General features: G+C 38.0%; 2 protein-coding genes across 4 annotated transcripts in view; both read right to left on the bottom strand.

Annotated features, from left to right (window-relative positions):
• mlip (muscular LMNA-interacting protein) overlaps positions 1-13179 on the bottom strand; it is a 56995-nt gene extending 43816 nt beyond the window's left edge. Inside the window, exons 1-2 of one of the 3 annotated variants that reach the window (XM_042501985.2) lie at positions 12974-13178; positions 11549-11703 (exon numbers count right to left, since the gene is read on the bottom strand). Coding sequence is in view for 2 of the 3 variants with exons in the window: in XM_042501984.2 (XP_042357918.2) it covers positions 12974-13003 (30 nt within the window). In the remaining variant the exon portion in view is untranslated. Of the gene's footprint in view, positions 1-11548; positions 11704-12973 lie in introns of all 3 variants that reach the window. The other 2 variants (XM_042501984.2, XM_042501983.2) reach the window with 2 other exon arrangements.
• A 2687-nt stretch (positions 13180-15866) lies between these two features.
• LOC121955004 (uncharacterized) lies at positions 15867-25788 on the bottom strand. Its single transcript, XM_042502779.2, has 7 exons — positions 22016-25788; positions 20564-20794; positions 20314-20403; positions 19267-19344; positions 18132-18407; positions 17887-17985; positions 15867-16668 (listed from the first exon to the last, which is right to left on the bottom strand). Exons 1-7 carry the CDS (start codon positions 22307-22309, stop codon positions 16522-16524), a joined length of 1215 nt encoding a protein of 404 aa, XP_042358713.2. The 5' UTR covers positions 22310-25788; the 3' UTR covers positions 15867-16521.

The following is a 25788-nucleotide window of genomic DNA, read 5'->3' as shown; positions in this document are numbered from 1 at the left end:
CATGCCAAAATATGGTGTTTTTGTCTGTTTTTGCAACATTCTATGCTATGGGTTGTTCTGGCACGCTATTTAATGCTGTTTTAAGGTGTTTTCAGCTGTTTTTGGGACATGTCATTTTTTGACATTTTTGCCATACTATAGCCTTGCTTTTTGGGTCATGTTTTCAACATGCCAAAATATGGTGTTTTTTGTCTGTTTTTGCGACATTCTATGCTATGGGTTGTCCTGGCACGCTATTTAATGCTGTTTTAAGGTGTTTTCAGCTGTTTTTGGGACATGTCATTTTTTGACATTTTTGCCTTACTATAGCCTTGCTTTTTGGGTCATTTTTTCAACATGCCAAAATATGGTGTTTTTGTTCATTTTTGCGACTTTCTATGCTATGGCGTGTCTCGGTACACTATTTAATGCTGTTTTAAGGTGTTTTCAGCTGTTTTTGGAACGTGTCATTTTTTGACATTTTTGCCTTACTATAGCCTTGCTTTTTGGGTCATTTTTTCAATACGCCAAAATATGGTGTTTTTGTCAGTTTTTGCGTCGTTCTATGCTATGGCGTGTTTTGGAACACTATTTAATATAGTTTTAAGGTGTTTTCAGTTGTTTTTGGAAAGTGTCATTTTTTGACATTTTTGCCTTACTATAGCCTTGCTTTTTGGGTCATTTTTTCAACATGCCAAAATATGGTGTTTTTGTCCATTTTTGCGACGTTCTATGCTATGGCGTGTCTTGGCACACTATTTAATGCTGTTTTAAAGTGTTTTCAGCTGTTTTTGGGACATGTCATTTTTTGACATTTTTGCCATACTATAACCTTGCTTTTTGGGTCATGTTTTCAACATGCCAAAATATGGTGTTTTTTGTCTGTTTTTGCGACATTCTATGCTATGGGTTGTCCTGGCACGCTATTTAATGCTGTTTTAAGGTGTTTTCAGCTGTTTTTGGGACATGTCATTTTTTGACATTTTTGCCTTACTATAGCCTTGCTTTTTGGGTCATTTTTTCAATACGCCAAAATATGGTGTTTTTGTCAGTTATTGCGACATTCTATGCTATGGCGTGTCTTGGCACACTATTTAATGCTGTTTTAAAGTGTTTTCAGCTGTTTTTGGGACATGTCATTTTTTGACATTTTTGCCATACTATAGCCTTGCTTTTTGGGTCATGTTTTCAACATGCCAAAATATGGTGTTTTTGTTCATTTTTGCGACGTTCTATGCTATGGGTTGTCCTGGCACGCTATTTAATGCTGTTTTAAGGTGTTTTCAGCTGTTTTTGGGACATGTCATTTTTTGACATTTTTGTCATACTATAGCCTTGCTTTTTGGGTCATTTTTTCAACATGCCAAAATATGGTGTTTTTGTTCATTTTTGCGACGTTCTATGCTATGGCGTGTCTCGGTACACTATTTAATGCTGTTTTAAGGTGTTTTCAGCTATTTTTGGAATGTGTCATTTTTTGACATTTTTGCCTTACTATAGCCTTGCTTTTTGGGTCATTTTTTCAACATGCCAAAATATGGTGTTTTTGTCCATTTTTGCGACGTTCTATGCTATGGCGTGTCTTGGCACACTATTTCCTGCAGTTTTAAGGTGTTTTCAGCTGTTTTTGGGACATGTCATTTTTTCACATTTTTGCCATACTATAGCCTTGCTTTTTGGGTCATTTTTTCAATACGCCAAAATATGGTGTTTTTGTCCGTTTTTGCGACGTTCTATGCTATGGCGTGTTTTGGAACACTATTTAATATAGTTTTAAGGTGTTTTCAGTTGTTTTTGGAAAGTGTCATTTTTTGACATTTTTGCCATACTATAGCCTTGCTTTTTGTGTCATTTTTTCAACATGCCAAAATATGGTGTTTTTTGTCTGTTTTTGCAACATTCTATGCTATGGCATGTCTTGGCACACTATTTCCTGCAGTTTTAAAGTGTTTTCAGCTGTTTTTGGAACGTGTCATTTTTTGACATTTTTGCCTTACTATAGCCTTGCTTTTTGGGTCATTTTTTCAACATGCCAAAATATGGTGTTTTTTGTCTGTTTTTGCGACGTTCTATGCTATGGGTTGTCCTGGCACGCTATTTAATGCTGTTTTAAGGTGTTTTCAGCTGTTTTTGGAACGTGTCATTTTTTGACATTTTTGCCTTACTATAGCCTTGCTTTTTGGGTCATTTTTTCAATACGCCAAAATACGGTGTTTTTGTCAGTTATTGCGACATTCTATGCTATGGCGTGTCTTGGCACACTATTTACTGCAGTTTTAAAGTGTTTTCAGCTGTTTTTGGAACGTGTCATTTTTTGACATTTTTGCCTTACTATAGCCTTGCTTTTTGGGTCATTTTTTCAACATGCCAAAATATGGTGTTTTTGTCAGTTTTTGCGACGTTCTATGCTATGGCGTGTTTTGGAACACTATTTAATATAGTTTTAAGGTGTTTTCAGTTGTTTTTGGAAAGTGTCATTTTTTGACATTTTTGCCATACTATAGCCTTGCTTTTTGTGTCATTTTTTCAACATGCCAAAATATGGTGTTTTTTGTCTGTTTTTGCAACATTCTATGCTATGGGTTGTCCTGGCACGCTATTTAATGCTGTTTTAAGGTGTTTTCAGCTGTTTTTGGGACATGTCATTTTTTGACATTTTGGCCTTACTATAGCCTTGCTTTTTGGGTCATTTTTTCAACATGCCAAAATATGGTGTTTTTGTCCATTTTTGCGACGTTCTATGCTATGGTGTGTCTCGGTACACCATTTAATGCTGTTTTAAGGTGTTTTCAGCTGTTTTTGGAACGTGTCATTTTTTGACATTTTTGCCTTACTATAGCCTTGCTTTTTGGGTCATTTTTTCAACATGCCAAAATATGGTGTTTTGTCAGTTATTGCGACATTCTATGCTATGGCGTGTCTTGGCACACTATTTACTGCAGTTTTAAAGTGTTTTCAGCTGTTTTTGGAACGTGTCATTTTTTGACATTTTTGCCTTACTATAGCCTTGCTTTTTGGGTCATTTTTTCAACATGCCAAAATATGGTGTTTTTGTCAGTTTTTGCGACGTTCTATGCTATGGCGTGTTTTGGAACACTATTTAATATAGTTTTAAGGTGTTTTCAGTTGTTTTTGGAAAGTGTCATTTTTTGACATTTTTGCCTTACTATAGCCTTGCTTTTTGGGTCATTTTTTCAATACGCCAAAATATGGTGTTTTGTCAGTTATTGCGACATTCTATGCTATGGCGTGTCTTGGCACACTATTTACTGCAGTTTTAAAGTGTTTTCAGCTGTTTTTGGAACGTGTCATTTTTTGACATTTTTGCCATACTATAGCCTTGCTTTTTGGGTCATTTTTTCAACATGCCAAAATATGGTGTTTTTGTCCGTTTTTGCGACGTTCTATGCTATGGCGTGTTTTGGAACACTATTTAATATAGTTTTAAGGTGTTTTCAGTTGTTTTTGGAAAGTGTCATTTTTTGACATTTTTGCCATACTATAGCCTTGCTTTTTGTGTCATTTTTTCAACATGCCAAAATATGGTGTTTTTTGTCTGTTTTTGCAACATTCTATGCTATGGCATGTCTTGGCACACTATTTCCTGCAGTTTTAAAGTGTTTTCAGCTGTTTTTGGAACGTGTCATTTTTTGACATTTTTGCCTTACTATAGCCTTGCTTTTTGGGTCATTTTTTCAACATGCCAAAATATGGTGTTTTTTGTCTGTTTTTGCGACATTCTATGCTATGGGTTGTCCTGGCACGCTATTTAATGCTGTTTTAAGGTGTTTTCAGCTGTTTTTGGAACGTGTCATTTTTTGACATTTTTGCCATACTATAGCCTTGCTTTTTGGGTCATTTTTTCAACATGCCAAAATATGGTGTTTTTGTCCATTTTTGCAACGTTCTATGCTATGGCGTGTCTTGGCACACTATTTCCTGCAGTTTTAAGGTGTTTTCAGCTGTTTTTGGGACATGTCATTTTTTGACATTTTGGCCTTACTATAGCCTTGCTTTTTGGGTCATTTTTTCAACATGCCAAAATATGGTGTTTTTGTCCATTTTTGCGACGTTCTATGCTATGGTGTGTCTCGGTACACCATTTAATGCTGTTTTAAGGTGTTTTCAGCTGTTTTTGGAACGTGTCATTTTTTGACATTTTTGCCTTACTATAGCCTTGCTTTTTGGGTCATTTTTTCAATACGCCAAAATACGGTGTTTTTGTCAGTTATTGCGACATTCTATGCTATGGCGTGTCTTGGCACACTATTTACTGCAGTTTTAAAGTGTTTTCAGCTGTTTTTGGAACGTGTCATTTTTTGACATTTTTGCCTTACTATAGCCTTGCTTTTTGGGTCATTTTTTCAACATGCCAAAATATGGTGTTTTTGTCAGTTTTTGCGACGTTCTATGCTATGGCGTGTTTTGGAACACTATTTAATATAGTTTTAAGGTGTTTTCAGTTGTTTTTGGGACATGTCATTTTTTGACATTTTTGCCATACTATAGCCTTGCTTTTTGGGTCATTTTTTCAACATGCCAAAATATGGTGTTTTTGTTCATTTTTGCGACGTTCTATGCTATGGCGGTCTCGGTACACTATTTAATGCTGTTTTAAGGTGTTTTCAGCTATTTTTGGAACGTGTCATTTTTTGACATTTTTGCCTTACTATAGCCTTGCTTTTTGGGTCATTTTTTCAACATGCCAAAATATGGTGTTTTTGTCCATTTTTGCGACGTTCTATGCTATGGCGTGTCTTGGCACACTATTTCCTGCAGTTTTAAGGTGTTTTCAGCTGTTTTTGGGACATGTCATTTTTTCACATTTTTGCCATACTATAGCCTTGCTTTTTGGGTCATTTTTTCAACATGCCAAAATATGGTGTTTTTGTCCATTTTTGCGACGTTCTATGCTATGGTGTGTCTCGGTACACCATTTAATGCTGTTTTAAGGTGTTTTCAGCTGTTTTTGGAACGTGTCATTTTTTGACATTTTTGCCTTACTATAGCCTTGCTTTTTGGGTCATTTTTTCAACATGCCAAAATATGGTGTTTTTTGTCTGTTTTTGCGACATTCTATGCTATGGGTTGTCCTGGCACGCTATTTAATGCTGTTTTAAGGTGTTTTCAGCTGTTTTTGGAACGTGTCATTTTTTGACATTTTTGCCATACTATAGCCTTGCTTTTTGGGTCATTTTTTCAACATGCCAAAATATGGTGTTTTTGTCCATTTTTGCGACGTTCTATGCTATGGCGTGTCTTGGCACACTATTTCCTGCAGTTTTAAGGTGTTTTCAGCTGTTTTTGGGACATGTCATTTTTTGACATTTTTGCCATACTATAGCCTTGCTTTTTGGGTCATGTTTTCAACATGCCAAAATATGGTGTTTTTGTCCATTTTTGCGACGTTCTATGCTATGGTGTGTCTCGGTACACCATTTAATGCTGTTTTAAGGTGTTTTCAGCTGTTTTTGGAAAGTGTCATTTTTTGACATTTTTGCCATACTATAGCCTTGCTTTTTGTGTAATTTTTTCAACATGCCAAAATATGGTGTTTTTTGTCTGTTTTTGCGACATTCTATGCTATGGGTTGTCCTGGCACGCTATTTAATGCTGTTTTAAGGTGTTTTCAGCTGTTTTTGGGACATGTCATTTTTTGACATTTTGGCCTTACTATAGCCTTGCTTTTTGGGTCATTTTTTCAACATGCCAAAATATGGTGTTTTTGTCCATTTTTGCGACGTTCTATGCTATGGTGTGTCTTGGTACACCATTTAATGCTGTTTTAAGGTGTTTTCAGCTGTTTTTGGAACGTGTCATTTTTTGACATTTTTGCCTTACTATAGCCTTGCTTTTTGGGTCATTTTTTCAATACGCCAAAATATGGTGTTTTGTCAGTTATTGCGACATTCTATGCTATGGCGTGTCTTGGCACACTATTTACTGCAGTTTTAAAGTGTTTTCAGCTGTTTTTGGAACGTGTCATTTTTTGACATTTTTGCCTTACTATAGCCTTGCTTTTTGGGTCATTTTTTCAACATGCCAAAATATGGTGTTTTTGTCAGTTTTTGCGACGTTCTATGCTATGGCGTGTTTTGGAACACTATTTAATATAGTTTTAAGGTGTTTTCAGTTGTTTTTGGAAAGTGTCATTTTTTGACATTTTTGCCTTACTATAGCCTTGCTTTTTGGGTCATTTTTTCAACATGCCAAAATATGGTGTTTTTTGTCTGTTTTTGCGACATTCTATGCTATGGGTTGTCCTGGCACGCTATTTAATGCTGTTTTAAGGTGTTTTCAGCTGTTTTTGGAACGTGTCATTTTTTGACATTTTTGCCTTACTATAGCCTTGCTTTTTGGGTCATTTTTTCAACATGCCAAAATATGGTGTTTTTGTCCATTTTTGCGACGTTCTATGCTATGGCGTGTCTTGGCACACTATTTCCTGCAGTTTTAAGGTGTTTTCAGCTGTTTTTGGGACATGTCATTTTTTCACATTTTTGCCATACTATAGCCTTACTTTTTGGGTCATGTTTTCAACATGCCAAAATATGGTGTTTTTGTCCATTTTTGCGACGTTCTATGCTATGGTGTGTCTCGGTACACCATTTAATGCTGTTTTAAGGTGTTTTCAGCTGTTTTTGGAACGTGCCATTTTTTGACATTTTTGCCTTACTATAGCCTTGCTTTTTGGGTCATTTTTTCAACATGCCAAAATATGGTGTTTTTGTCAGTTTTTGCGACGTTCTATGCTATGGCGTGTTTTGGAACACTATTTAATATAGTTTTAAGGTGTTTTCAGTTGTTTTTGGAAAGTGTCATTTTTTGACATTTTTGCCTTACTATAGCCTTGCTTTTTGTGTCATTTTTTCAATACGCCAAAATATGGTGTTTTGTCAGTTATTGCGACATTCTATGCTATGGCGTGTCTTGGCACACTATTTCCTGCAGTTTTAAAGTGTTTTCAGCTGTTTTTGGAACGTGTCATTTTTTGACATTTTTGCCTTACTATAGCCTTGCTTTTTGGGTCATTTTTTCAACATGCCAAAATATGGTGTTTTTTGTCTGTTTTTGTGACATTCTATGCTATGGGTTGTCCTGGCACGCTATTTAATGCTGTTTTAAGGTGTTTTCAGCTGTTTTTGGAACGTGTCATTTTTTGACATTTTTGCCTTACTATAGCCTTGCTTTTTGGGTCATTTTTTCAACATGCCAAAATATGGTGTTTTTGTCCGTTTTTGCAAGATTCTGTGCTATGGCGTGTCTTGGCACAATATTTAATGCAGTTTTAAGGTGTTTTCAGCTGTTTTTGGGACATGTCATTTTTTCACATTTTTGCCATACTATAGCCTTGCTTTTTGTGTCATTTTTTCAACATGCCAAAATATGGTGTTTTTTGTCTGTTTTTGCAACATTCTATGCTATGGCGTGTCTTGGCCGCTATTTACTGCAGTTTTAAAGTGTTTTCAGCTGTTTTTGGGACATGTCATTTTTTCACATTTTTGCCATACTATAGCCTTGCTTTTTGGGTCATTTTTTCAACATGCCAAAATATGGTGTTTTTTTTCTGTTTTTGCGACGTTCTTTGCTATAGGTTGTCCTGGCACGCTAATTAATGCTTTTTTAAGGTGTTTTCAGCTGTTTTTGGAACGTGTCATTTTTTGACATTCTTGCCTTTTGGGTCATTTTTTGAATATGCCAAAATATGGTGTTTTTTGTTTGTTTTTGCGACGTACTTTGCTATGGGTTGTCCTGGCACGCTAATTAATGCTTTTTTAAGGTGTTTTCAGCTGTTTTTGGGACATGTCATTTTTTCACATTTTTGCCTTACTATAGCCTTGCTTTTTGGGTCATTTTTTCAACATGCCAAAATATGGTGTTTTTGTCTGTTTTTGCGACGTTCTATGCTATGGCGTGTTTTGGAACACTATTTAATACTGTTTTAAGGCGTTTTCAGCTGTTTTTGGGACATGTAATTTTTTGACATTTTTGCCATACTATAGCCTTGCTTTTTGGGTCATTTTTTCAACATGCCAAAATATGGTGTTTTTTACTCCATTTTTGCAATGTTCTATGCTATGGCGTGTCTCGGTACACTATTTAATGCTGTTTTAAGGTGTTTTCAGCTGTTTTTGGGACATGTCATTTTTTGACATTTTTGCCATACTATAGCCTTGCATTTTGGGTCATTTTTTCAACATGCCAAATGTGGTGTTTTTGTCCGTTTTTGCAAGATTCTATGCTATGGCGTGTCTCGGTACACTATTTCCTGCAGTTTTAAGGTGTTTTCAGCTGTTTAGTGACATGTCATTTTTTCACATTTTTGCCTTACTATCGCCTTGCTTTTTGGGTCATTTTTTCAACATGCCAAAATATCGTGTTTTTGTCAGTTTTTGCAACATTCTATGCTATGGCGTATCTTGGCACACGATTTTCTGCAGTTTTAAGGTGTTTTCAGCTGTTTTTGTGACATGTCATTTTTTTTGACATTTTTGCCATACTATAGCCTTGCTTTTTGGGTCATTTTTTCAACATGCCAAAATATGGTGTTTTTGTTCATTTTTGCGACGTTCTATGCTATGGCGTGTCTCGGTAAACTATTTAATGCAATTTTTAGGTGTTTTCAGTTGTTTTTGGAATGTGTCATTTTTTGACATTTTTGCCATACTATAGCCTTGCTTTTTGGGTCATTTTTTTCATCATGCCAAAATATAGTGTTTTTGTCAGTTTTTGCGACATTCTATGCTATGGTGTGTCTTGGCACACTATTTACTGCAGTTTTAAAGTGTTTTCAGCTGTTTTTGGGACATGTCATTTTTTGACATTTTTGCCATACTATAGCCTTGCTTTTTGGGTCATTTTTTCAACATGCCAAAATATAGTGTTTTTTGTCTGTTTTTGCGACATTCTATGCTATGGGTTGTCCTGGCACGCTATTTAATGCTGTTTTATGGTGTTTTCAGTTGTTTTTGGGACATGTCATTTTTTTGACATTTTTGCCATACTATAGCCTTGCTTTTTGGGTCATTTTTTCAACATGCCAAAATATGGTGTTTTTGTCCGTTTTTGCGACGTTCTATGCTATGGCGTATCTTGGCACACTATTTCCTGTAGTTTTAAGGTGTTTTCAGCTGTTTTTGGAACGTGTCATTTTTTGACATTTTTGCCATACTATAGCCTTGCATTTTGGGTCATTTTTTCAAAATGCCAAAATATGGTGTTTATGTCCATTTTTGCAACATTCTGTGCTATGGCGTGTCTTGGCACACTATTTCCTGCAGTTTTAAGGTGTTTTCAGCTGTTTTTGTGACATGTCATTTTTTCACATTTTTGCCATACTATAGCCTTGCTTTTTGGGTCATTTTTTGGACATACCAAAATATGGTGTTTTTGGCCATTTTTGCGCCATTCTATGCTATGCCTTGTTTCTGCACATTAATTACTGCAGTTTTATACAATTTTCAGCTGTTTTTGGGACATGTCATTTTTTGACATGTTTGCCATACTATAGCCTGTCTTTTTGGGTCATTTTTTTGAACATGCCAAAATATGGTGTTTTTGTCAGTTTTTGCGAAATGCTATGCTATGGCGTGTTTTGGCACACTAATTAATGCTATTTTAAGGTGTTTTCGGTGTTTTTTTGGGTACATGTCATTTTTTGACATTTTTGCCATACTATAGCCTTGCTTTTTGGGTCATTTTTTGAACATGCCAAAATATGGTGTCTTTGTCCATTTTTGCGACATTCTATACTATGGCGTGTCTTGGCACGCTATTTAATGCAGTTTTGAGGTGTTTTCAGCTGGTTTTCGGACATGTCATTTTTCACATTTTTGCCATACTATAGCCTTGTTTTTTGGTTCATTTTTTCAACATGCTACATCATGGTGTTTTTTTTCCATTTTTGCGACATTCTATGCCATGGCCTGTATTTTGAAGCTATCTTATGCTTTTTTGAGGTGTTTTCCGCTGTTTTTGGAACATGCCATATTTTGTCATTTTTTTAGCTGTTTTGACTATTTTCGTAACATTCTATGCCATGGTGTGTTTGCGTATGCTAATTTTGCCAGTTTTCAGCTTTTTTCAGTTGTTTAGGTTGTGTTCCATATTTTTACATTTTTTTTTCCATTTTATAGTATTGGCTTTTCAGCAGGTTTTTTTTTTACATGCAATATTAAGGTATTTTTTTACCGTTTTTTCAACATTCTTTGTCATATCGTGTCTCTGCACACTATTTAAGCTGTTTTTAGGACATCTCATATTTTGATATTTTTTTCCATACTGTCTTGCCTTTTCTGCAGTTTTTTTAAACATGCTATATTATGGTGTTTTTGACCGTTTTTCAACAACATTCTTTGCTATGCTGTGTTTGGGCACACTATTTTAGACAGTTTTCAACTGTTTGCAGCTGTTTTTGGGACCCGTCAAATTTTGATATTTCTTGCCATACTATAATGTTGCCTTTTGGCATTTCTTTGTCCATGCTGAATTATCGTGTTTGTGACGGGTTTTGCAACATTTTATGCTATGGTTTGTCTCAGCACACTATTTTTGGTGGTTTTCAGCTGTTTTTAGCTGTTTTCGGGACGTGTCATAAATTTGACACATTTTTCCATCCTATAGGTTTTCCCTTTCAGCAATTTTTTGGACATGCTATATGTTTCTGGCCCTTTTGCAACATGCTATGTCTTGGCACGCTGTTTTAGGTGATTTTCAGCATGTTTTGGGACATGTCATATTTATAATTTTTTGCCATACTATGGTATGGCATTTTGGTTCATTTCTTCGACATGCTTTATTTTGATGATTTGGGCCATTTTTGCAACGTTCTATGCTATGGCGTGTGTCAGCACGCTATTTTAGTCGGTTTTCAGCTGTTCTTGGAACTACACAATTTTCATCATACTGTAGTATGGTCTTTTTTTCGACGGCTATATTATGTTGTTTTTTTGCCTTTTTTGTTGATATCCTACACTGTGACGTATGTCAACATGCTATTTTGTCGACATACTGCATTCATGTTTTTGGTCATTTATTTCACCATGCTATTTGATGTGGTTTTCAGCTGTTTTTTGGAAAAGTAATATTTGGACCATTTGATCTGTTTATTTTCTATAAGACAAAAAATTCTAGGAGATGTTGTTTTTCCTTTTTTGACATGCTGTATAATGGTGTTTTTGAATGATTTTTGACATTCTATACTATGATGTGTTTCGACATGCTATACTATGTGCATTTAAGCTGTTTTTGGGACATGGGTTGAAAAGCATTTGCAAATCATTGTATTCTGTTTTTATTTAAGTTTACATAAGATCCAAACTTCATTGGAATTGAGGTTTGTACTTCTGAGGGCCTAAGAAATTAATTTCAGAAACACCAACATATCTACAGTCAGTTAAACAATTAATAAAATAAATAAATAATCATAGCTGCCTTGACTAAAATTATCAGCTTACTATCTTATACACTTCAGCTTGTTCTTATGCAACCTCCTTGTTTGCTTGTCCTCTGTAGTCAAAGCAGAGTAAGTTTATACAGTGAAAGGTCAAAGCAAGCATTTCCTACTCACCCATCCGAGCCCTCTTGAATGTTTAACAGCCTCAGTGTTGCTGAGGTCATAACGTCCTCATAGATCACATTTCCAGCCACCCCTGGCTCACTGTGCTACATGTCGCGTCACTGTATGCGTGCTCTCGCTCAGTTATTTCTTGTGGCATGTCGGACCTGTCCCAAACACCAAATACAAGCAGCACTAAATCATTTTCTGAGGGAGACCACCCTCCGTGGAGACCTTTAAAAGGGGACACTCATAAACAGTGAGCAGCCAGAAAGTGACAAATAAACTTAAAGTAAACATGCTACTGAATGAATGCAAATTAAGTTATGTTTTGTATCAGAGCTTTTACAAAGAAAGCCTAAGTTCAACTTTAAGGACAACTCTATACTTTCTGTAAATTTCACAGTAATTATTCACATATTCACTTGTTTGCCCTTAATAATGTTCAGGGCAGTGTCACATTATGAGTTATTCCTCCTCAGAGTACAAGCACAAATGCTGCTGTACATCTGAAACCACTTCACTCCACAGATGTTAAAAATGCAGATCTGAGTGGCTCACGTTGTGCCACAGTAAAAGCATAAACAGTTGGGCGTGTCACTAAGTAAAGAGTTTAATTACAGACAAACACACTGCCCCTCCCTCAAGAGTAGATAGGGTGTGCAAATATATCTCACTGCCAGCTGCTACTGAGCACACTGAGTTATCTTTCTCAGATAATTAACAAATTTTATGACTCCAAGTCTCATATACAAGGACAAAAACAACACAAGAAATGCGCATATTATCCAGCCTGTAATTTTCTATAGCAGCATACTGGAGGAGAAAATGCCAGTGCGACTGAATAATGATTTCCTCTTGTCTGTCTGTTAAAACCTTGTTTGACATCTAAGAATTACTTGAATACTTAAATATTTTCTATGATGATTTATTATGCACATCTCAGAGGTATCTATATGACCCTTTAATGCAGTGATTTAAAAAATGGCATGAAAGGGAAACATATACTTTAATAAATGTGATTTCCATTGCCTACAAACACTAATAATATGCATTCACATTCATTTGCATGACTTTTAGATTTTTCTGTGTTTTAAAATTCACCAGAAAGCAGTTTGGGAACCGTTGTTCACCTTGTGTGACAGGAAATAACAGTATCAAGTAGCAGCGTCTGAGTGTAAACTGTGTCTGTGTTTATGTGTGAAAGTTGAGAAGGTGGCAGGAGTGGGTAAAGGGCACAATGCAGGGGTTAATAGTGATGGATAGAAACAAAAATAATCTCAAAAACAGATTTCAAAGTCAAAACATTGTAACTGCAAATGTTAGTGGAAACTAAAGCAAGGTCAGCAATATTACTTTAGCTTTACAGCAAAAAAGTTCTTTCTCACCAGGTACACTTTTTTAGAAAGAAAAACATTTTTTTCTACATCTTCTTACCTTCCCCAGACTCTTACTCAAACTGTCCATATCTGCTTCACATGCCCCTCCATCCAGAAGTAGTGTTGCTTGTGTCCGAGTTTCACTTCTGTCAAGACTATAATTGTTGATCAAAACAGATATACGGAAAGCGAGATGCCCACTTTTCAGCCTGCCAGCCTTACACTCTTGGTGTGTGTATCGCCCCGCAGATTTCCTTTTATAGACACATAATAGCCACAAATAGCTTGCAGACAGCAGTCGGGCTGCTGGGCACCAGTAACTCACGCTTGGAACTGCAAACAACACTGTTGTCCCTGGAAAGATTACTTGTCAAATTTCAACACTTTTATTCTGAAATACAATCTTATTTATCTCCCTGAATGACTCAAAGTTATCTTTTCCTGCACAGCGTGTGTCATGTATATCATGTATATCATGTAATATACACAGTCACAATATGACAGACATCATGCTGAAAACATGACAATATCTCAGCTGACTGAGCTTAATCATAAATAAGAGCAGCGGAGCTGATTGTATTGATTGGACAATAAAAAAAACTGCTGCGAAGAAGTGTTGCCATGGAGATCAAAGTCAAACATTTGTGCCTTATTTTTCTCATGATCGTCATATCAAACACTCATGAATGACTTTAGGTTTGCTGTGACAAGCTCAGATTGTGAAGCTGCTAAAAAGAAATCTGAATGACAGCATCTCCATCTAAACTCGCATGTCTGACTAATTTTTAAAGACAGAACACTCCTAAAAAATTTACAAGAACAATAGAAGCCTCCAGATAATATGAACCCCTGCCAGCTTGCAGACTGACGTGATAAATGTGCTCCGGCATGTATCCAATAACGACTTATCAGGGGGCTTGAAACAAATTCATTCATTTGCTTGCGTGTTTTAGGCTGCATTGTCTTCTCTGTTCTCGTATCAGTGAGTGAAAGCAGACCTCTGGAGTGGATGCTAATCCTCTAAGTACACTACATTCTTCATTCCTGTCACAGCTGTTCTTGTCTATTTCCATGCTGTCTCCCGTTCCCCTGTGTCTCTGTGGCAGCCGCACACAGAGAAAATCACAATGAGACATGCAACACCACTTCTACATTACTTCTGGTGGTGTTGTCAACTCTCTGGAGTTTTGTGATTTTGCATTTTTTAAGAGGGGTGGAGGGAAAAATAAGCATCTGACAATGTAAATATGTTAACGCTTTGGAGCATCAGATTTCAAGCAGTAAATCTTAAATTATAGCCTTAAACAATTAAATGATTTTTGTGCAATCCTTCTTCCTCTAATTAATATCCAGTATCTGTGGAAAGTCACATCTATTTTCTTTGATTTCTGGTGTGTGACATTTAGTATTAGCTTTTAGCCTCGGGGGAAATCCTTAAGTGATAAGTGAACACCAGCAGCAGAGATAGTCCTAATTAAGGCAAAATTAAATTGTTAAATCATTTAGTTTGAGCTACTAGAGTCCAAACATGCAGCATTTACCATTATGTAATCAGATATTAGTCAAATATAAAAAAAAAAAAACCACCAAAAGAGAAACAAAATGACTAAAATACATGTTTGTGTAAGGTGACTTTAGACTAACTGATTCAGAGTGTTACTGCAGATAAACATTCATTAAATTGAACACATGGATCTACTACCCAGTGAAATAGAGTTATTGATGATTGCAGGGGAAAAGTGGGACTGATTATCCAGGGAGAGGAAGACAAGAAGTTTGGGGTGAAAGTTTGGTTTTGTTTGCTTTTTGTTCGGCATTATCGGCCAAAAGGCACAAAATTACTGCAAAAAGACACCAAATGACCTCAAACAAACACAAAAATACTGCAGACACCAAAGGATCTCAGACAAACATAAAATTACTGCGAAAAGGCATAAAACCATCTCAACGAGACACAAAGCAATGATAAAAAGACACAAAATTTCTGCAAAAGACATCAAATCACCTCAGACACAAATTACTTCAAAAAGACAGCAAAGCACCTCAAGCAGACACAAAATCACTACAAAGAGATTCAAAACAACCACAAAGAGATATAAAATGACCACACAAAAAATTACCATGAGACACAAAACCACAAAAAGATGCATAATGACAACAAAGAGTCAGAAAACAACAACAAAGACAAAGAGGCAAAACCAGCAAAAAGTCTGTTTGTCTTGTGGTGGGGCCTACGGAAATATCAGTGTCCAGCAGACCACTGTCTCATAATCCGCCCGTGCTACCGACAGTCAGTAGTAAGATGGTTAACCAATTTCCGCATCATAGATTGATCATAGATTAAATTATCGTATATAGTATCATAGTATCATATAAGAAAGGCTATAACCTAAAATTCCTGCTGAGCAATGGTGTATAATTCAACTTTCTTTTCTTTAAAGTAAAGTAGCTGTCATGTTGCAGACCTTTTTTTTTACTTTGACACAACTAAATAATACTGTCATCATTACTGAGTCAATCATCCAAATCCGCACTAGTCCTCCTCAGGTCCAACCATACATGAACCCCTCCTGAGACAGCCGAAGATTCAAATCTCACAATATGAGCCCGACCAGCCAGTTATTGACTCTATGTTGAATCTCACACACTTTCCAATAAAGTGTGTCTCCAGATGGTTATCCCCAAGGAGACTGTCATCCCCGCAGAGCATCACTGATAAAACCAGCCAGTATTCAAGCAAGCAAACATACAGCAGATGGACACAATAACAGAAATATGTTCAATAAACTGCAATGCAAAACAACACCACCACAAAGTGCAACCTCAAAAAATCTGTCAAACCAACACCTTTGTGATGATGGAAGTAAGTCTTTTTGCAGTACGAGGTGCAGGTGTTCATGCCTGTAAACACGTCAGCAGGGATTTGTCAGCTCAAAGAAAAGTAAAGCCTCTTGGAACAATATATTTGTACTTTATTGAGAGAGTGTGAAGAATAAGCAGTTGTTATTGAGAAAGTGTAAAAAGCTGTGAAATAACACAAGGCGGGAATTGACAAGCAAAATGTCTGTAAAGCAGAGTGCCTTATCTCACTATTCTGAATTTAGCCCGTACAGGAGGCGTGGGAAGATGTTCAGTTCAGTCTGCATTTGGACTCTGCAAGACTCGGAGCCCCTGATAGGCTCTCTGTTCACTCTGTGGGACATTTTATCTCGGTACAGACTATAAAAAGTTTGAGGGCTTCACATTGTCATGGGCGGAGACTCTATTTACCAGCACATCTGTAATTTACAGCACAGCAATGTGAAGTAGAGGTAGCCAGCAGCGTTTAATTGACCATATCTTGTAATTCATTTGGACATTAGAGAGCTGTTTGTTCATGCTTTCACAGTCTCTGTGCTCCGCAGTTGCGCAGGCAAACTCTGTGGTTTTTAGTAATAAAAATAAAGTCTTAAAGTTTATCACTAAAATCTAGTAGCAGCATTTGAATCTGACAGACAAAAAGCTTAAAAAACACATTCCAGCAGTTCATTTTACACCAATCCACCTCAAGAACATGGAGAGCTGGGTAATAACAGTCTGTGTCCTTCATGTACCTCTACGCAGTGGTCAAGGTGGATAGAAAGCGCTGTCGAAACAGTGTACGTGCCTGTCAGGAATGTCAGAGTCATGTGCCGGCTCCCTGCTGGGGATCTGTGTCAAGAGCTCCACATCTTCATCTGAGGTAGAGGGATGAGTGAGGATGATCCGCGGGATCTGTCAGGATGATTGCCAGAGAAGGAAACAGGATGGGGAAGGAAAATAAGAAACTGGTGTTGTGATACAGAGCGTTTACATGCTGTAATGTCAGACAAATCATGTCATGTAGTTCTACAATGTTTGTTTCAGCACGACTTTCTAAATTGCTTAATCCTACTATAGTATGCCTTAAAGAAATCTAATATTAATGTGTTAATTCTTAGCTGGGTAAATATTAAGTTCAAATTACTGAAGATCCTCTTTACTTGCGTTGTTGGGGATCCTTTATTTGCAATTAAAGCAGCCCAAATTATTTTGGCATGGATTTGAAATGTAGCAGATTTGTCAGCAATCTTTATGAAGAGATTCCCCATAATGTATGTATCATAATAATAATAATAATAATAATAATAATAATAATAATAATAATAATAATAATGTTTGTCAGCAATAGAATTACCAATTTTGGTATTGGTATTGTTTTGTAAACTCAGTGTTACTCATCAATCATATTTGACCAACAGCTAAATTGTCCATGTGGAGAAGCTAAACAGAAATTCAATCTTGGAACCCATCAGCTATTATGCAGCTATTATCACATGGAGATATCTGTTTAAGGAGATTAGCCGAAATAACTGACGCACAAAGGAGGAAGTCTTGGATCAGATATCTGCTGGCTCCACCAAAACTGGCCCATGCCCTCAGAGGGTTGACCGTCATCGGTTCAAAAAGCTGACGGGTTTAAAGATTGATTTTTTAGCTAAACATTCATTATGTGAACTCTACTCCTGCGTAGAATAACAAAATAGGTTTCAAGATTAGTCATACTGGTTACTCCAAATTCCTACCCCACCTATGGTATTCAATTTACGAATACAAACATTAGACATTTTTCAATCTTTTTAAGGGTCAGGAGTTAAAATAAGTCACTCCTAAATATTTGCTGTGTTGTTGTTTAAGGATGATGAAGGAAGTTGGAGATAAATTGGTACCAAATAGGATGTTGGTGCTACAGGATGTTTTTTTTCCCTGATGTACAGATTTTAACTTAGCAGGGGTAGGGGGGGGGGCACGTCGTCCATCTTTAAATACAGTCTATGCATGAAAGTGACATGGATCAAGAGAGGAGAGGTAAGAGGTGACACAGGCCCAGAATTTGCTGCTACGACCCTGCAGAACCCTTAATGTTTACATCTGGCTGTGCTCCTATCCCACGTAAGGATGAAAACTGCTTACTGTCATTGTGTGTTTTCCCCCTTGAAATGAATCATTTTTCATCAACGCCTGTGTCTCCAGTTGAGACAAGGTCTTATTCAGGTCGCTCTTCAAACCAGTCTGAAACACAAAGAGACAAAAACACAAAGACAAAAAACGCGTATGAGAATATTTAGAGGCATAATCCACATGTGGTTTAACGTGCAACAATGGTGATATTGGAAAATGATATTCTGTTTGTGCGGTGATTTGTGTGAACTACCCACAATGCCATTGCCGTTGCAGACAACTCCCTCAATCTTCCTGGACAAACAGTCTTCTGCGCTCTCCATCTTGGGTTGCTTGCCTCTCTGGCCTCCACCGTCCTGGCTGCACAGCTGTCGCCCCGTCACGTCTTGAGGATCCTGAGGTTCATCCGGGTCACACACCCCACGGGGCAGCAGCCTCTCTCTGAGCACTTTCATCTTAATGCAGCTCCCAGCATTCCTGAGGGCGGTGACGGCCTCGTGGTGGGTCGCCGCCTGCATGTTGAGGCCGTTGACCTGGAAAGACGGTGGTCACATTACACTTTTAGTGTGGGTGAAAGTAGGAGCAGGGGTCAGAGGTGAGGGATTAAGTCACACACTCACACACAGCACAAAAATAGCTCGTCTTTTCACACAACAGACACAGATGAGGATCATCTAATCTGCTTTAAAACGATAAAAAACTAAACTAAAAATTGATTTCGCATTTTCATTTGGGCGGCGCGGTGGCGTCGTGGTTAGCACTGTTCCCTCACAGCAAGAGGGTTCCCTGGTTCGAAACCCAGTTGGAACGGAGTTCGGACCCTTTCTGTGCGGAGTTTGCATGTTCTCCCCGTGTCTGCGTGGGTTCTCTCCGGGGTCTCCGGCTTCCTCCCACAGTCCAAAGACATGCAGCTCAGGTTGATTGGTGACTCGAAATTGCCCTTAGGTGTGACTGTGAGCGTGAAAGGTTGTCTGTCTATATGTGTCGGCCCTGTGATAGTATGGCGACCTGTCCAGGGTGCACCCTGCCTTCCGCCCGATGACAGCTGGGATTGGCTCCAGCCCCCCCGCGACCCTTACGAGGACAAGCAGTTACAGAAAATGACTGACTGACTGACATTTTCATTTGCTTTTTTTCTCTGTTTGTCAGTCTAATATGATCACTGAGAGAAGTCCCAGCTGAGTGTCCTCTGCTGGTCTTATGATGCCCTCTATTGGTCACAAGAGGAACAGCAGCAGGAAGTACACAGGTTTTACAATGATATGCTCACAGCCAATTTAAAGTACATTTCAGTCAACAATATTTCACATGGTGGGTGGTTTATTTGATGGTAAGTGAAAAGGAAATCATGAACAGAGATTACAAACATGAGAAAAATGATTCCCACCATACCTCCAGCAATCTGTCTCCAACATGGACCCCCGCCTTTTCTGATGCGCCCCCTGTGTTTACTCTGGAAATAAAAATGCCCTGAAAGGAAACACATTGGCCTTAAAGTCAGTGGTGAAATGAAACTAAGAACATTCACTCAAGTACTTATTTAGATACACATTTCAGGTACTTGTTCTTTACTTGAGTATTTTCTTTTCATGCTACTTAATATTTTTACTCCATGACATTTCAGGGGAAAATATTGTACTTTTTACTGCTCTACATTTATGTGAATGCTTTAATTAGTACAAATGAAGACTTAAAAACATAACAGTTTATAAAATATGTTAGAAATTGACTTATCTTACTGTTTAGTACAGCTGCAACAATTAGTTGATTAATCAATCAGTCATTTGACAGAAAAAAATCCAGCTATTATGGTAAACATTCAAGGTTTTTTTTCCATTTTTTAAAAAAAAGTTAAAATAACTTTGAGGTTTTGGGGGGTTGGTCCATAGGTTTATTTTTTTTAGTTTGGGAGTGGGTTTTTTGTTTGTTTTTTAATAATTCTGAGTGTTGGGATGTTTTTCTATTTGTTTATAAATAATTTTTAGTTTTTTGCTAATTTTGACTTGGGTTATTTTTTCTTCAAAATAATTGAGTTTGGTGGATTTTTACATTTTTTCTGATTTTAAAATGTTTGGTTTGGATGTCTTGTTTGTTTTAAGCAATTATTCTGCATTGGGTACTTTTAATCCTGTGTATTTTATTTTTTCCTAATATATACGTACATTTTCCTGATTATACTTACTTTGACGGTTTCAATGCAGGACTCTTACTTGCAACAGAGTATTTTCACACTATGGTATTAGTGCTTTTACTCAAGTAAATGATATGCATATGTCTTCCACCACTGCTAAAAGTTGTGAGAACGTGCTAAACGCTTTTTCTGTTTTTAAATTAAAAATGTGTATTTACAGTTCAGTCACTCATGGCTGCTGCTTTGAATTACCTTCAACCAAACAAGCACATATGTTGCAACAGATGAAGCTCTGCTGGCTCACTAACCTCATCATGGTCTTTGTAAGGCAGGGAGCCTTTCCCACCAGCGATGCTGAGTCCCAGACTCCCCCTCTGGCCAGACACTTTTATCTGTAACTAAGAGGAAATTTTTTGTCAGAATCTCTATATCATTTGGGCCTGAATGAAGCAGCAAAAACAAAAATTAGAGAAGCAATAATTTGCCACAATAGATACAGCACAATGCAACCCCACAGAGATGATCAGACGTTTAAGAGGAGACACAGCGTGCAGTTACTCTTAATGGCACTTGTGAGACGACTGAGTCCTGAGTCTTCTCTGTCACCAAAGGAGAAGTCAGATGCCCTGCGATGGAGACCTTAATGTTAGGGACGGGGTCTCCATGGAGACCGGACCCCGGATTTAGAGCTCTGTGATGCTGCACCTTCCTCCCATCTCGGGTTTCACCCCTCTGATGGCGAAACCGTCGTGGTAAGTTGTCGCTCTCCTGCAGCTTGCCTGCACCGTCCTGGTGATAAGAAATGATTCAGTACTTTTATAGTGTCCGACTGTGAGATACGTCTGTGGAGCTGGGTGTCCTTCACTTTGAATTCACTTTGGAGACATTTGTGAGGTGAGAGATTGTTGTAGGGTGAGGAATTCAGGGGAAGATATTATAGGTGAAAACCTATTTTTTCATGCACTCGTCAATTTTGAGATTTTGAGCTATTTTTGACTTGTTTTTTTGGATTTCACACTTTCACACACACCGGGGCACCAAAGCTGTGGAACAACCTGCCTTAGGAAGTCTGGCTTGCTACTTCAATAAATAACCTCTTTTAAATCACTTTTGAAGACTTATCTTTATTAATAGGTTTTCCTTTCATCAATTCTTTAACTTTATAGGCTACTTTGTATTCTCAACAAGTTATCCTTTACAATACTCTTGACATCAAACTTCTCGCATTACTCTAATTTTATGTTTTATTTATGTTTTTTTTAAAATAATCCATTGTTGTTTTAATTTCTTTTGATTCCTTCACTTTGCCTGGTTAGTCAAACATTAAATGTGTATTTCATGTGTAAGGCACTTTGTAATGCTGGTTTTGATATATGTTCTATTCTAATAAACTTTATTATTACTACTTATTTCCATAACATATTATCTTTCAAATAAGTTGAAATAAATGATAATGCACATTTATGTATTTGGGTTCAGATTTCTGTTCTGGAAATGTGTGTAAAAAGTACAGATTTAATTAGATAGAGGGCATAATAAGGCATATTATTTTTTTCTCAAACTGTAGCATTTATTTGCCAAACTTTCCCATTTGAATTCTGTTTATATCCTGAAGGTTTTTACATAGGGGTATGTTCATATGTCATATATAGCCTGATTTGTAATTTCTTACGCCCAAAGCTCCTGGTTCTCTGAAAGAATATTCAAAAAGTGCAAATTTACATAGATAATATTACATTTGAATACTTTTCAAATGAAATTCTACATTTCAGGAAAAAAATGTTATGCAAAAAACCCCAAGGTCTTAATGTAAGTAATCAACGGACAAAGTGTCACGGTGATACCTATTAGAAGTTGTACCCTTTTCACCAGCAGTGTCAAAACATGCATCTAAAACAAGTGACAGCATGCAGCAGAGCCACAGTGAATGAATATTGCAGGTGAAGAGACTGATCAAACATGTGCATCCCCATGTCAGGTAAAATAAAGGTAAACATCGTGATCTCATACCTTCAGTGGAAAACAGACCTCCTCCAGTCGCTCAGTGACCTCTGCCTCCTTCTCTACGATGGAGCAGTGACCACACACATTGTCACTGGCCGGGAACAGTTGAGGTCTCGTTTGCTGACGCTCTTTGTTTGCCAACCAGCTGAAGCCTGGGATGGCCCAGTTTTGGCTACTGGTCCTGAGGGACGGGTTAGTGTGAGGCTTTCTACATTCCTGGAGATAGTCAGAGGACACCAGCCGGTGCTGAAAATTTAATTTCAATGTGACATCTTGAAGGACATAAGTAGTGACAGTCATGGATCAGTGGTGAATACATTTGATGAAACCAAGTGCCTCGTTTTTAAGTGGCAGGATAAAGTAAGAGCAGCATGATTCGTCTAAGCCAGAATCTCATGCTAGAGCCGCTGATAATCAATGTAGTTCAGACTAAATCCTGCTTGGCTTTTCATAAAGCATGCTTATGTTGTGCACCAGGGGGCATCAAAACAGTCATTACTGCAGAGTGTAACTGCACAACTCTCACTGATAAGATTGTTTTGAAGGGCAGTCAAGATAGAAGCTGGATCTCCTAAACTGAATCAGTTTTTGTCTTTCTCTGCCTTTCCCCCCAGATTAGTCTTTAGAGTCATCTTGAGAACAGAGCAAAGAAAGAGAGTAAACAATGATGCCATGCTTGAAATGCATTGTAGTTTTACTAAAAAGCTTCCACTTAAAGGGACAGTTAACCTCCAAATTAAAAATGCATGTATTTACTCTTATCTGTAGTGCTTTTATCAAGCTCGACTGTTTTTGTTTGCGTGTTTAATAATCATACATTTTATTTATAAGCGCCTTTCTCAGCACTCAAGGACACTTTACAGATATAAAACAATTACAATAAAACAACAAATAAAAGCTACACACAGTATAAAGTGGAACAATGCAATTACACAGAGTAAGCAATTTTGTGCAGGTGAGTTCTGAGGCTGGATTTGAAGAGAGTCAATGTTTCGGATATCCGGTGGGAGTGAGTTCCCTAGTTGGGGAGCAAAACGGCTGAAAGCTCTGCTCCCCATGGTGCTGAGGCAGGAGGGGGCACAGTGAGATGGATGGAGGAGGAGGATCTAAGGGAGCGGCAGGAGATGGCAATGTAGAGTAGATCTGACAGGTAAGGAGGGGCGAAGTTGTGGATGGCCCTGAATGCATACAGGAGGATTTCGAATTCTATTTTGAATTTAACCGGGAGCCAGTGGAGTTGCTGTAGGATGGGGGTGATGTGGTGAAATGAGGGAAATGATGCAAGCGGCTGAATTCTGGACCAGTTGAAGCTTATGCAGGGATTTGTGAGGGAGACCGAAGAGGAGAGAGTTACAGTAATCGATACGGGAGGTGAAGAGGCTGTGAACAAGGATAGAAGTAGAATGCATGGTGAGAGAGGGGCGGACACGATTAACGTTACATAGATGGAAATATGCAGTCTGGGTAATACTATTGATGTGGGATTGAAATGATAGTGATCTATCGAGGATGACACCCAGACTCTTAACCTGAGGGGAGGGGGAGACTGAGGAGCTGTCGATTGTGAGGGAAAAACTGTGAACTTTAGATGATGTAGATTATGTGCCAATGAGGAGGATTTCTGTTTTGTCACTGTTACGTTTAAGGAAGTTTGAGCTGAACCAGGATTTTATTTCAGATAAGCAGTTGATGAGGGCAGAGGGTGGAAGTGAGGAATTTGGTTTACTGGATAGGTAGAGCTGGGTGTCATCCGCAAAGCAGTGGAAATGGATATTGAATTTGCAGAAAATATTGCCAAGGGGAAGGAGGTAGGTGATGAAGAGGAAGGGCCCCAGGACAGAGCCTTGGGGCACACCTGAAGTAACAAGGGAGGTTTGAGATCTGGAGTTGGATGAACGGAGTGTGGCCTGAGAGACATGAGTGAAACCAATCCAGGGGGGTGCCAGTGATGCCAATGGAATATAATCTATTGAGGAGGATGGTGTGAGAAATAGTACCAAAGGGCCGAACTCAGATCAAGGAGGATGAGAATAGTGAGCAAACCGGAGTCAGCTGCCATGAGGAGGTCATTAGTGATTTTTATGAGAACAGTTTCAGTACTATGGCGGGGGCAGAAACCAGACTGGAATTGTTTATAAAGGCTGTTTAGAGTTAAATGAGAGTGGAGTTGAGTGGCAACTATTTTTTCAAGTATTTTTGAGATGAAAGGAAGGTTAGAAATGGGGAGGAGGTTATTGAAGTTGTTGGGATCTGAACCAGGTTTTTTCAGTATTGGGATGACAGCTGCAGTTTTGAAGAGCGTGGGGACAATTCCCGTGGTAAGTGATGAGTGGATGATGGCAGATATGAGGGGGAGCAGAGAGGACTTGGAAACTGGAGAATGGCTGACAGTGCGGGAGAAGTTCAGAGGAGGAGAGAGGTGAAGAATTGGAACTTTAGTGCCAGTAGATTTTGAGATCTCTGTGATAGATGTCTGTACTCTTTCGAATACAATGGAAGTAGCTTGCACTAAAAACAGATTATTTTACTGAAATACTGAATCAACTCTGAAACAATCCAACATTTTCCAGTAAAGTTAAGAGAGAACAGCCAGAAACTAACATTACTTTACTGAGTGCCAGTTTGACAAATTGCTTCACTTGCAAAAACTATGCGGCAAATTGTAGTATGCAAAATGTGCAGGTCGAAAATTACAGACAGAGAGGCTACAATTTCCAACTTCATTTAACATTTTAAGTTGCACAATAAACGGTAAGTTGAGGCTAAAATTAAGACATTAATGTTAGCTTAACAGCTAACTTTCTTTATAACAAACATGTTTTAACAAAGACATACATATTCTGTTGCAAAAATGAAATTATATTTGGTTGCATTTTTACTAGAACTCGAAGCTCGAACATTCGTTCTCACTGTAACCTGCAAAACAATTACTTGGTCCTACATCTGGTTCAGTGTGAGCTAGCACTAGATGCATGCCTCCCTCTGCACAGTGATTTGCTTTGCGGGTGTAGTAGTTCAGTAGAAAGAAAATAGTTCCTACATGGAACTGCTCACAACAAGATCTGCTGATTATCTTGAGTAACTGGGTCATTATGTTTGGAAAGAGACATTGCTGTTGAGGTTTTCAAGTCATTCTCCTGCTTTGAGCACCATAAGTCGAGTGCCATCTAGTTCCATTATATCGGAGAGAAGGAGGACATCTCCACGGCCGATATCTCAAACACTCCGCAACTCACACTAAAACAATCTTGACTGATAAAGAGCGCTACAGGTAAGAGGAAAAACGTATTTTTGATTTTGGTGGGAACTGTCCCTCTAAAGAAATCTCAGGGCCGCCTAAAGCACCACCACATTTGTTAGTACATACAGTTCAGCACCTGGAACTGAACACCACAGTGTGCAATACTTTCCAGTGAATTTCTTTTGACCCTGTTTATTCACTGGAGAGTATTTCAGATAGTTTTACTTCAACACCAGAGAAAGTATGCTCATCTACAAACTCTTAATCAAAAAACTGCACAATGAAATTCAAGTAAAGGTGAACTTGCCATGAACTTCAAAATAAAAACATTCAGTCTCCGATATACTTAAAGCGTTCCAGCGTCAGTACAACATGCAGCACGTGCAGGGTGGACGAGTCAAATATGGCACATGCTGGCAGAGCATTACAGAAACATCATGCACTGCTGGACAGACAAAACAAGCGATGGAGGGGTCAGGAGATGGAATATCTGGTTTGCTGCCTCAATGCAAGCCAGTCTGAGTCGGAGTTTACTTTG

Source organism: Plectropomus leopardus, chromosome 13 (assembly GCF_026936395.1).
Source record: "Plectropomus leopardus strain MGB_pleo_1.0 chromosome 13, ASM2693639v1, whole genome shotgun sequence".
In the NCBI taxonomy this organism is placed as follows: Eukaryota; Metazoa; Chordata; class Actinopteri; order Perciformes; family Serranidae; genus Plectropomus; species Plectropomus leopardus.
The sequence above is the reverse complement of the archived record's forward strand: the minus strand, read 5'-3'. Positions and strand labels throughout refer to the sequence as shown.